The sequence below is a fragment of the Podarcis liolepis genome, assembly GCF_965112155.1.
Source record: "Podarcis liolepis genome assembly, chromosome: 6".
In the NCBI taxonomy this organism is placed as follows: Eukaryota; Metazoa; Chordata; class Lepidosauria; order Squamata; family Lacertidae; genus Podarcis; species Podarcis liolepis.
The window spans coordinates 20,296,266-20,309,628 of record NC_139559.1 but is presented as its reverse complement, the minus strand read 5'-3'; the positions used below and the strand labels follow the sequence as shown (position 1 = coordinate 20,309,628).

At 45.0% G+C, this 13,363-nt stretch overlaps 1 protein-coding gene across 3 annotated transcripts in view; it reads right to left on the bottom strand.

Moving 5' to 3' along the window:
* Positions 1-13,363, bottom strand: part of PTGIS (prostaglandin I2 synthase) — a 46,708-nt gene that overhangs the window by 12,660 nt on the left and 20,685 nt on the right. For all 3 annotated transcript variants that reach the window (XM_083508132.1, XM_083508134.1, XM_083508133.1), the window contains exons 3-7: positions 12,949-13,127; positions 8,908-9,051; positions 6,538-6,692; positions 4,148-4,329; positions 59-227 (exon numbers count right to left, since the gene is read on the bottom strand). In XM_083508132.1, the coding sequence (XP_083364258.1) occupies positions 59-227; positions 4,148-4,329; positions 6,538-6,692; positions 8,908-9,051; positions 12,949-13,127 (829 nt within the window). The remainder of the gene's footprint in view (positions 1-58; positions 228-4,147; positions 4,330-6,537; positions 6,693-8,907; positions 9,052-12,948; positions 13,128-13,363) is intronic.

Here is a 13,363-nt window from a genome sequence, read left to right as displayed (position 1 = left end):
AAGTTTCATGGAAGGTATCAAATTGCCTGAGGCTGGCTCCAAATGTGAGATTACTAACCAAAAATGGGTGTGCAGTCTAAAATCTCTTGGCTGATTCCATGCATTTGTCCAATTTTTTGTCTTCTACTTCGAAAAATTGCTTCCATTTCACCTTGAACTGCTGCCATGGCTGAAGGGTATTTTAAAAGAAACAGGAGAAGCCAGAAAACTGCAGGCCCTGCATTACTCTAAAAATAAACACAACAACAAGATTGTCAACAACAATAACAACAACAACAACAAAACAACAACTCATGAATCAATAAAGCATCTACTACTACAACAACATACGGAAACAAAACACAAGTCACTGTAAATATCATTTTCATTTGTAAAGAACACCAATTGCATCCATAACATGAAAGTAAATTAACAAGAGGATGGTTCTTGAAGGATTGCCCTGAAAGGCTGATAAATACCTTTCAAGCACTTGTGCATTATTAATGGTAGTATTCCCAGACCTAATCGGCTCCTTCAGAAACTCGAAGCATCTGACAATTCTTTTATCAGGAAGACAATAACAGGAGGAGCCTGGACAAGCCCTGTGAATTTAGGCATATACAGTGGTACCTCAGGTTAAGAACTTAATTCATTCTGGAGGTCTGTTCTTAACCTGAAGCACCACTTTAGCTAATGGGGCCTCCTGCTGCTGCTGCGCCACCGAAGCGTATGTAACCTGAGGTACCACTGTAATTGAATCAAAGCCGGAAGCAGAACATGAAGGCTTGTACCCATGTCATACTTAGAGCAGACCTGTTGAAATCAATGGGACCAATTGCAGGGCAAGCTCAACCCCTGACTGACTATGTTGGAGAGAGTTTGGATGGAGTGTGTGTGTGTGTGTGTGTGTGTGTGTGTGTGTGTGTGTGGATAACTTTGCATCTCAATCTACCTCCCTTACATTGCAATGAATATAAGTTAGGAAGGTTTCATAAATATGCAGATTATGTAACTTCTCCTCAGGGTTTCGGTGCGCCAGAGCTCATGCACCCGAACCAAGCATGGTTGAATACGTGGTAATAATGGTAACAGAAATTACGACATAAATTCAGCCATAGCAGACAGCATGGTGAATAATGTAGTATTTGGTGGAAACCAAAGTGCTGCAGAATGGAGGCAGAACAGATTGTGATGAGTATAGAAATCACTGCCTTCTCACATCCCTTACCAGAGATGCAACGCGAGACCTTTTGCGTGCATGGTGTGTGTCCTTTTACTGAGCCACAGAACATCCCTTTCTCTCTATACAATTCCTACATCTCACTTCTAGTTCAAAAACAAGGCTTCTAGCACTCTGAACTACAGGAACGATCTGGAAAAGAATGGTTATACTGCTCTCTAAAGGCTGAACAAAGCAAAAGGGAGTAAAAAAAAGGAAAAAGTGAGATATTTGCTCCCCCCCCCCAATTTTCCCTAAACCTCACAGCTTTTGCTCTAGTCTTGTGCTTTGTTTAGACCTAGCTTATGAGGTTGGCTTGTGTACACCCACATCATTAAGCTTGCTGCAGCCAATGGCCATATGGAGAAAAAGTGCCAGGAAAGTTGAACGCGAAAGGTGCCAGCTTCAATTCCAGGCAGTGGGGAAGCTACCTGCTCCAGCACTGGGGGTGGTGTACATCTGGGGGCATGGCTGGCGAACGTCCCAGGGGGCGTGGCATGCATCAGGGTGTGTGTGCAGCAAGCAGTGTGCATCCCGGGGCATGCAAAGCAAGCAGTGCAAGTCCTGGGGGTGTACAGCAAGCGGCGAGAGTCCCAGGGGTGAGGACAGCTGCGATGTCACCCCCCCCAGATGGCACCTGGGGCGTACCACCCCCCTCACCCCCATGGTCCGTTTACAATGTTAAGCCCCCTTCCTAAATGTGTTGAACCTGGAGCAAGAGTTTGACCATCAGTGCTAAATGGACAGCTGAGAACTCAAGCCCCCCTTGGAAGTGCATTTCCTCCATGTAACTTGAATCATGCAAGGGACAGTTTCAGCTCCGCTTGAGTTTTTAGCATCTAACTTGAACATGCCCCCTCCATCATGTTCTCCTCATAGCCCTCCACATGTCTGGGGCTGAATTTCTGTAGCAGGGAGCCTGTGCTGTACACATGCACTGTACAATCTAGAACCCTGGTCTTCCATGCTTTCAAAATGTGTGGAGAGCTGACACAAATAGAGAAGGTTGCTTGCCAAAGCAGTTCAGGTCCCAAGCCGTGGAAAGTTATGGATCTGAGAGTTCAAGAGGTGACATAAAAGGATGGAGCTGTTGAGCTCATCTCCATTCTCCTCCATGCACTATCCTAATCATTTAGCAGGTGAACTTTTTAAGAGGGTTTCAGAGTTTCCTAATTATAAAAACAGGTTGTCTTTGCATAGGGAAGTTTCCCACCTGCCCCTTTGCACCCAGGATGGCAAATCTATTTCAGAATCTGGAAAATACACTCCGTGGAAAATCAAGGGTAAAAAAAATATCCGGCGGACCTAGCTTTGTGTACTTTTCCTCTGCTTTTCTTTTTAAAATTGTGATGATTAAGTGAAATGCAATATAGCACCATCGCTGATAGCAAGTGCATCTACAGTACATTAAACCCAACAGAGAGGAGCACAGGGCATACATAATTCATGCTGTTTTTGGAGAGGAGGATGCAAGTTTATTCTGCACAACTTTTCAAGGAGGGCGACTGCTCTTTTAATTAAAGTGCAGGCATTTAAAGGAGGGGACAAAGTGCAAAAGGTTTTAATCATTCATGTTGCAAGCAAATGCGTTTATTCGTGCTTTATGGGGTGGTGGTGGAATAAAGTCTCTTCCGCTTCCTTGGAGACTGCATTCCAGAAAATTCCTGTCATCTGCTAGGGAAGCTGCAGGTAAACTGCCCCAATGTCATTTGGGGCAGATGACCTAATGCATGTGGAATGTGGGGGGGGGGCACGGGGTTACAGGTGGAAGAAGCAGAAAAGCAAGCTGCATGCAGTGGTTTTCAGAGCGTGCTCAAAAAGGTTCCTCTGGAAACTGATTAGGGGCTCCTGAATACAATGTTCTTCTGCCACTACTGATACTCCCCTAGTAGTAAACTGTTTTATACCAAGTCAGGCTTTAGCCCATCAAGGTAATCGAATCATAGAGTTGGAAGGGACCCTGAGGATCATTTAGTCCAAACCCCTGCAATGCAGGAATATGCAGCTTTTCCATATGGGGCTCAAACCTGCAACCTTGGCGTTATCAGCAAGAAGCTCTAACCCGCTGAGCTATCCAGTTAGTCGGTACAGTGGTACCTCTGGATGAGAACAGGATCCGTTCCAGAGCCCTGTTCACATCCTAAAGTGAACGCAACCCGCGTCTGAGCAGGTTGTGATTCGCCACATCTGCGCATGTGCGTGACATGATTTTGAGCATCTGCGCATGCGCGAGCAGTGAAACCCGGTATTAACACGTTCTGTTACTTCTGGGTCTCTGCGGAGTGCAACCTGAAAACGCTCAACCCAAAGCTACTTTAACCCGAGGTATGACTGTATTATTATTATTATTATTTAAAAATAATTTTTATTAATTTTCTTTTCTGAAAACAAATATCCAATATCATTGTTAAACATACATTTCCCAATTTCCTCCCTCCCTGTTGACTTCCCTCAACTACCATTTCTGGCTTATTGCATCAAATGATACATTCTGCTGTTTATATACAATATTATGTTATCACATAATACTTCTTGTTCTTGGTTGGTATTATTTTAAGTGACCTCCTCAGCCCTAACTGGAGATGCCAGGGTTTGAACCTGAGACCTTCTGCATGCAAACCTTGTGTTTCCACTAGGATACAGAGTCCCTCTTGTGAAGCAGATTGTCACTGTCAAAACACTGGTAGCTCTTTGGCAAATGCATGCACGCAGGTCTTCATAGCAAATATCAGAGAACCTGAATACAGATGCAGCAATCACATCCACGTGCTACATTTACATTAATGATAGGCCTTTAGATTAAAATGTACATGTTCCTAACTTCACCCATTCATGATTAAAAAAAAAAAATGAGGTTGCATGGAAGTTTGGAAGTGGAGAGTCAAGCCTACCATTTAAACTCCAAAAGGAAAGTGTCGATTGAGGAAGTGGGATGGTGGCATTTCCTACCTGAGTACTCCAGAGCTGCAACAGCATTGCTCTTGTCTGCATATTTTCATCTACTCCAAGGTCCACCAGGTGCTGTTTGTAGCTGTCCAGCCAAACACTTCGGTTAGCTCTGCAATCCAGTCTCTTCACAGACAGTAACTTCCAGAGGTGCTTCCTAATGCTGTTGATTTCCTTCTTTTCCGCTGCACATAGAAAAGCCAGTGGCATCAATATGGATGTTGTATTATTGTGATTGCACTAATATACCTCTTCCCACAAGAGGTCAGAAAAGCACATATGGGGCCGCCTCATTTTTTCCGGACAACAACCCTGTGAGATAATGGTATTCTCTCAAATTGCCTTAGATTATTGCATTATATGCATTAATTCCAATTTTAATTGTTAGCCGTCTTGAGGGTCCTTGTTAAGAATGAAAGGTGGGAGACAAATGATTTCATAAATCAGTAGGTATACTGAAAGATTCTCCAATGCCACCATTCATAGCTGAGCAAGAATTTGAATCCAGGAGAACTCTAAGCAGTACCCTGGGATTGCAGAGATAAAGGGAAGCACACTCTGGTCTTTGTCAGTGAGCAGAGGCTGAAACCTTTGCCTCCCAGGAGGTGTATAATGGCATGGTAAGGACTAGTTGGGCCCCATCAACCAGCTAGAGGAGGAGGAACTGTTCGGATACTTGCATTCCTCTTCCCTCCCCATTCCCCTTTCCTTTTGAATCATGTCTACTAGACTGTAAGTCTGTAGAAAAGGACTGTCTTATCTTATGATATGTGTACAGCACAGAGCAGAATCCTAACCCCATAATAAGCACTATTGGGAGAGAGGGGTTAGGATTAGGTGGTGGTCCCTCTGCTGGGCTATGCCAGTGGTGGAACTCTGCTGCCATGGAGGTTTCCACTGTTTGAGTAGTAGTCCTCATAGTTTTTCCACTATTCTGCAAGTATCATTCTAATGGGTAACCCATGGGTATGCAAACTAAGGCCCGGGGGCTGAATCTGGCCCAATCACCTTCTGAATCCGGCCCATGGATGGTCCAGGAATCAGCGTGTTTTTACATGAGTAGAATGTGTCCTTTTAGTTAAAATGCATCTCTGTTATTTGTGGGGTATGCCTGGTGTTTTTACATGAGTAGAATATGTGCTTTTATTTAAAATACATCTCTGGGTTATTTGTGGGGCATAGGAATTCGTTCATTTCCCCCCCAAAAAATATAGTCTGACCCCCCACAAAGTCTGAGGGACAGTGGACCAGCCCCCTGCTGAAAAAGTTTGCTCACCCTGGGGTAACCAGATCTATCTATTCCTTAAAAAAACAAGCAAACCACAACTCCCTGCAAGGCAAAACCACCTGAAAGGTTGCACAATAGCACCATCTACTGCTCATAATAGCTTCTGTACATTAAGTAGTCTAGTCCTTCTTGGAAGCTACATTTCTGTTACTGTCAGATCACATTTATGCAGCAGTGTTATGGGCTTATTTTTTTGCAACTGGGAACATCTGGTTAGTGGAGCAGCAGCTGCCACCGCCAAAACTCTGAAGACATGAGAATGAAACTTGAGGGACACGGCCTAACCCAAAATGCTCCCAAGGTAGAGATGGCTCCGGCAGCGGTGGAAAAAGGAGTGGGATGGAAGCTCTGCTGGTTTAGCAAAAGAGCTCAATGGTGATGGGTCACCAGATCTAGACGGTGGTGCAGACTTGTGTACTTTTGGTCCAGAGGGCAAGACAAAACAAAGGGGTGGAAATTGCAAGGAGGCAGACTTGGGCTTAACATGAAGAGAAAGCTCCTAATAACAAGAGCTTCTCGACAGTATAGAAGGCTTCCCTGGGAGGTGGTGGACTTGACTTCACTAGGTGAACTAAGAGGCGCATCAGGCCCCATCTGCAGAGGATTCTGTTATTGCAAAATTCCTGCACAAAGCAGGGAGGTTGGAGTAGATCGCTTTCAAATTACCTTCCGGTTCTGAAATCCTATGGCTATCCAAGATCCGTTAGAGATCTGTGTGGTCGTGTGAGTGTGTGCATGCACACACATAGGCATATGCATTTATGCAAATACACATAACTTAATTTTAAAATGCAAAAAATAAATTTACATGAATAAAGGTGTGTTGGGGGATAGGGAAGAGCCGACCCTAACATTAGGCAGATTGAGGCAGCTACCTCAAGCAGCAAATGCTGGGGTGGGGCAGCCTCCTGCAATTCTCCAGAGTCCCATGAGCTCTCCCCAAGTCTGGTGCCTCAAGCAGTTAGCTCTGCCTACAAAGGCTGAGAGATGAATTTCCAGGTTTGGTGATGGAGAGTGTTGTTTTTGGAGGCTGAGCCACACACCACTTCCAATTTACCAAGCACCAGAGTTTGGGGAATGATTGTTCTTGACCAGTCACACCAACCTGCACTCAAGATGGAGCGAGCAGCTTTCATCAAAAGACGGTCCAGTTTATAAAACTCAGTGTATATTTCCAGGGAGAAGGCCAGGTCTTTAGCTTGATTCCTGCTGTCCTCATAATCTTTGCCTTCATTGCCATACAGTGTCAGGAACCCAGCTCTGGCAAGTGGGGATAGAAACAATAAAAATCCTCTTTAAAATACTTTTATTTTCTTGCAATATAACTATCACAGTCATCTAGATTACATATTAATTACAATGACTTTCAGTACCATTTATATGGAAATGGTGTCATCTCTACCTCTCTATTCAAACCCTTTCATCCTCAACTCATTATGCGTGCCTTTTGAAAATTCATATCTATATTAAATATCTGCTTTTCTGCTATTCTTCTTGCTTGTCTCATGCTCAGTATATCCAAAGCTGAGTTTTATCTCTTCCATCCCATTTTTCTCATAATCAGTCTCCTCATCTATTGACAATATCACCATCTATGGTGTGCACTATGTGTACAATGTGTACAATGACTGTGTACACATTGCTGTTTACTCAGGCTCCTGTGAGTACACACAACATCAGCCACAATGCGCTTGCTTCTGGAGAAATGCTGTTCTCTGGCACATCTTCCCTCAAACCAGCTTCCATCTGTTTTGAAAACAGTGTCCCACAATGTGGAAGCAGAAGTCCTTTCCACAAGTGCAAAGTCACCTTGGGTTACAACTCTTGATAACTTTTGTAAAAAAGTGAGGCCCAGCAGTCTTTAGAGCAGGATGGGGAAGCTGTGGCCTTCCAGATGCTGTTAGACTCTTACTCCCATTAATCTCAGCCACCATGGCCAATGTTGTGACATCATTCAAAAAATGACTGGAAGGCCACAAGTTTCCCATCTGTGCTTTAAACTCTCCCCAGAAGGCTGGATTCTGAACTGAAAATGTTCCACTGTGTGATCCTGGCTAGATACATACCAATATACATGCCAGATCCCCAATGGGCCTAAAGGTCCATTTGATATTTAAATTGTGTTTTATTTCTCATTAAAAGTGGTGTTCTACAAGGCCATTGTCCATTTAGACATTCAATATGTATTCTTCTCCACATTCTGCAGGATGGTGGAAGGATAGACAAGGAAATGAACAGTGCCAATTTCAGTCCTAAGGACACACCGTTGCAGATTCCACTTAAGAATTAAGACCAAGCTTCCTTTCCTATACAGACCCATGTTTTGGGGGCCTTTGGGCAAGATGATCTCTTCCTCACTGCTCTTCCTCTTCCTCACTGCTATCTCCCTGGCCTATTTGCTTGCCCCTCAACCTATGGGCTGGTCCAGTTTGCAGACTCACTTGGAGGGAGAGGACAAGGTCCGATGGATGCTGCTGTTCCTTCTCTCCCTTTCTGTTGCGGTTTGTTTTCCTTGTGAGGAATGGCAAACAGGTAGCAAGAGCAGGGAGGAAGAAAAGCAGAGGGTTGGCAATGGGTCCCCTGGTGAGTTAGGAGTCCCATCTGGTACCCAGTGATGCCACTGGGTTTCTGATGTGTTGTTGTTGTTGTTGTTGTTGTTGTTGTTGTTGTGTCCGACTCTTCATGACCCCATGGACCAGAGCACGCCAGGCACTCCTGTCTTCCATTGCCTCCCGCAGTTTGGTCAAACTCATGCTGGTAGCTTCGAGAACACTGTCCGACCATCTCGTCCTCTGTCGTCCCCTTCTCCTTGTGCCCTCCATCTTTCCCAACATCAGGGTCTTTTCCAGGGAGTCTTCTCTTCCCATGAGGTGGCCAAAGTATTGGAGCCTCAGCTTCACGATCTGTCCTTCCAGTGAGCACTCAGGGCTGATTTCCTTAAGAATGGAGAGGTTTGATCTTCTTGCAGTCCATGGGACTCTCAAGAGTCTCCTCCAGCACCATAATTCAAAAGCATCAATTCTTCGGCGATCAGCCTTCTTTATGGTCCAGCTCTCACTTCCATATATCACTACTGGGGTATCTGATGTAGGAACCACCTGATCCCTTATATCCCTGCCAAGTCACTACTGGTGGCCGCCCATGGTTCAAATGCATGGCTTGTATCCACAAGGAGCCATTGGGTTGGTATTGTGAGCCCAGTTTTATGAGATGCCTTTCTAGTTGAGATAGACAGCCCTCTCCCCACCTGTTGAACTTCCAGCACCCACTGAATACTTTTTTATTCCAGCAGGCAGCTTAATTGAATTCTGACTTTATAATGTTAACTGATTATACTGAGTTTCTTGTGCATCACTTCGAGATGATGGCAACTAAGCGGTATATAAACTGTCTGAATAAATATACGCTGGCCCTGAGCAGACCTCACCACCATCTTCCTGTATCAGAGGAAAGGGCTTAGGTATGCTGTGCTCACCTGAACATTGTACTGTAGGAGAGGTGAAACAGACCTTCCTCTTTCCACTGCTGGCTGGCTCTATCTGGGTCAGAAAGCAGAATGGTTCGTAAGTTGAAGAACATCGCCTTTGTTAGGGTGGGGAGGTTCTTGTTCTGCAGAGTCCTGGGGAAGGAAAAGTGGGACAAAACAAACCTCTTTACTTTAGAAGAATAAAAGCAAGAGCTTATTAAAGGTGTAGTTTAACCATTCATAAGACATAAGTTCCTTTTCTTTTGTTACACAGGTCCTGTTACAAAGTGTAGAATTTAAATCAGGGACAGTAGCAATTAAAATAACAGTAAGAGGCAAGATTTAGAATGTTTCAGTCATGAACAATGCAATCCCATTGAAAACTGCAACACATGTGACATTGGCTTTCTTATCTGCTGCTTTACACTGTGAATTCTTGAAGGACTGAACTCACAAAACTACTGTTAATGGTGAAAGTGTTCAGAGTCTCCCTCTGCTGTAGTCATTTTTCCTAAATACAGTAACCTAAAGCTCCCCACCAGCCCATCTGGAGGAGAAGCTGTCAATGCGCCAGTTAAGGGGCTCTCGTCACATTTCTCAGCAGGAAGCAACAGGAAGCAATACAAAGAGCAGGACTTACAAACAGGAGTTTTTAAATTAATGACACGATCATCCATAGTGCTTTGCCTGAGCTGCAGTCCCATTCGACTACAGCAGCTAAAAATGCCCACAACTGAGATCTGAAAAATACAGGAGGACAACACAGAAAATACTGGACTGCAGCAATTTAACAACAGCAACATCTGGATTCTCCGTAAAAAGCATATGGCCAAAGGGTGGCAATTCCAGAGAAAAGGGCTAATGGAGAAGCAAGCATAGATAGCAGTTTGGATGAACTCAGAGGTCCCAAGTGAACTGGCAAGATTCCCTAAAATACGTCTACGTACCATTACCAATCTTTCCCTGCAACAACTGCTGGAGAGGGCAGGTGTACTTGGGGGTGCATTATTAGTTCATTAATGACAGCCAATTTGCTACGTGCCCTTTTTTGTACTGAACATGAAAGCCTAGAATTTGTTTCTGACGTTCACGCATCAGAGCCACTGCACATACAGGCAGGCCCCACCTGGACCACTTTCAACAGTCCAAAGAATTCTAGGAACGTCAGTCTCTTACGGGTTCTGAGAATAGGTTAGGAGACACCTGCTCCCCTCATGGAGCAACAGTTTTCAGAGTGGTTTAACTGTCCCTCTTCACAGGGAGCTCTGGAAATTCTAGCTCTTGGGCTTGTTTTCGTTAGAACAAGTGTAAAGGAACAGGCAGAATATAACATGCTGAGGGAATAAGGCCTTGAGAAGAGACAGAGAAAGGCCCCCACATAACAAGACCCAAAGCTGACAGTGTGGCCAACATTACTGTATGGTTTGGTGCCCCTCTGTGCAGCCACTATCTTCTATTTACATATCTGTCACATTTGCACCTCATCTTTCCTCCAAAGAGGTCAGGCAGCATTTCTTTCTGTTTTATGCTCCCAACAACCCTGCAGTGTAGGTTGGGCAGGGAGAAGATGTCTGGCCCTTAAATTCCGCAGCAAGGTTCACTACTGAACTGAGACATGAACTCTCCTCATTCTGCCACATACACCATGCAGCCTTCATTACCCAAAGCTACATTGACTGCTTCACTGAGAACCATTCTGTTACTGAACACCTCAGAGGACTAAATGACTCTGTTTTTCTTGGCCCGCACACTGGGAAACTTCCACAAGTAAAGCTTTCACAAGGAACTTGCATCCAGCAGAGCCACTCCTTGTTTACATTAGCCAACATTAATTTGATCCGCTGGTTATGCTTTTACCTAAGGAGGTGGTAATGCACATCTTTGTGATCCATTCAACTGAGGTGTAATAAGAGTAACCCAGATTATTAATATCAGAAGAAACCAGAAGAAATGGGATTCCCTTGTACAGTGTCATCTTCACAATAAAGAATCATTGGCTGGGGAAGGAATAGGAAACCATTTCTAACCAGCAGGCCAAATCCTTATTTTCCCACCCCTGCAGGGCCAAATTGTATATGTGGCTGGGGCCACACACCTGTCAATCACCTGAAACCATAGTGACATCAAGTAATGCAGTACTTTGTAGCCCCTGCTGTCAGAACTTCAAAGTGCAACATGGAGCTATTTGTAAACCCCTTTACAATACCCCCAAATGACTCTCTGAATCTCCAAAATCAGAAGTTTAAAGAGCAGCACCGGACTGTTTGCAAAAGAGCGTTCAAACAGCCCCACACTGCACTTAGGCTGTGCACACCTGTTCTCAGCAGGGGAACAGGCAGGTGCCGCCAAACTGAGCAGGATTGTATTGTCCACTCATCCTGCTGGCTGCAGAAGTCTGCTTCGACAGCATGCTTCCCACAGATTATCCTGCAAGCCAGAGGTTTCCCACCCGAGTTGAGACAAAGAGACAGAAATGCAGACCAGGTTCCAATCTCACCTTTGCTATGAGCTCACCAAGTGGCCTGACACAAGCCACTTTCTGCAAAATTTAGAAATAATTAACCAGCTCCTCAGCTAGTGCCAAAAACTCAAGAGAGTTGGTGCCAGTTGTATCTTGTAGAGGAGGGAATTCCAGAACTGGGGTGCCACCACCGAGAAGGCTGTCCCCCATATTGCTGCATAATAAGCATCAGCTAAAGGCAGGGCAACCAAGAGAGCCTCTCTCACAGATGCCAGCAATTGGAGAGTTATAACCAGATGACATCAGCTGCTCTCCCAACTATCCAGGCCCAAAGTTGCATATGCCTTTACAAAGCATTCATTTAAGTGCCGGCATTGTAAGGTTGTTGTCAAGCAAGTGCTCAAGTTGTCAAGCAGCGTCAGTCCCTGCCCCCACCCAAGCATTGAGCTGTAAACACAGTTATCTGATGCTTCCAGTCATGTGACTCCAGCTCCATCAAATGAGCATTTATCCTCAGTGTTGTTGTTTCTTCCTTTTCGTTTGCCAGCGTAAACTCTGAGGTCTGGTTGTTTATGTTCTGCTATTGCCTTCTCCCTCTGCCCTCCCCCTCAGTTTTAAGGGTTTAATGCAGTTTGTGGCTATGCTAGAGACCCACCTCCCCCCCCCCCCCGGTACAAAAGATTAAAACCCAGACACCATTCAAAATTTGAGATTCTACAGGAAGACTCTGAAAACAACAATATTTACAAAGCCAAGCTGCTTATCCAATTCTTCTTGTAAGGACCTTTAAAGCAGGGATGAGGAAAATGCAGCCTTCCAGATTGCTAGAGCGTGAGATTCTTAATATCAGGGTCATGAATTTGAGCTCCACTCTGGGCAAAAAGATTCCTGCCTTACAGGAGTTGAACTGCCCTGAGACCCCCGAGTATAGGGCAGTATATAAATTTAATCCATCTATCTATCGAGGAAGGGACACAGGTGGCGCTGTGGGTTAAACCACAGAACCTAGGACTTGCCGATCTGAAGGTCGGCAGTTCGAATCCCCACGACGGGGTGAGCTCCCATTGCTCGGTCCCTGCTCCTGCCCACCTAGCAGTTCGAAAGCACATCAAAAGTGCAAGTAGATAAATAGGTACCGCTCCAGCAGGAAGGTAAACGGCATTTCCGTGCTCTGCTCTGGTTCGCCAGAAGCGGCTTAGTCATGCTGGCCACATGACCCAGAAGCTGTACACCGGCTCCCTCAGCCTATAGAGCGAGATGAGCACCACAACCCCAGAGTCGGTCACGACTGGACCGAATGGTCAGGGGTCCCTTTACCTTGACTTTATCTATAGAGGACCCTTGTTGTCCCTTCTATGATGTTGGATGCCAAGTCCCTTTAGGCCAAGCCAGCTCACTGGATGACATTAGGCCAAGTGTTGCTGCTCAGCCTAACCTCACAGGGTTGTTGTGAGGATAAAATGGGGAGGGGGTCACCACCTTGAGCTCCTTGGAGGAATGGTGGAACACAAATTGAACAAATAAATAGATGGTCCATGGTACGGCGGCTTGGCTTTTGCAAGCACTGTTCATGTAAGAAAGGCACCTACATTCTCATCATGACCTTTTCCGCGTTAGGGTCGTAATCCGGCAGCTTGACTTCAAACATTCGGTCCATTAAAATGCGGGCATATTGGCCAAAGTCCAGCTTGGAACGTGACTCCCAAAGCACTGCTTCGTAGGAATGGGGGTCCAGTAAAATGGTGACAAATTTCCCTGCAGCTTGAACCTGAAATACAAACAAGCCAAGCAAATCACGAAAATACGAAACTTGTGCGTAAAGGAAGTGAAAATATAAATGTGGCCCTAGAAATAAATGTGTCATACAATTGCTTTCCAAATCCATGTTTAACCAGTAGCATTGCAAGCCCCCAAGAAATAAAAGCAAATGCAATTAGGTGCCATATATTTATAGCACCAGCAATGAAACAGCTGCATAGCAAACTTTCCATTATTCCCTCTTGG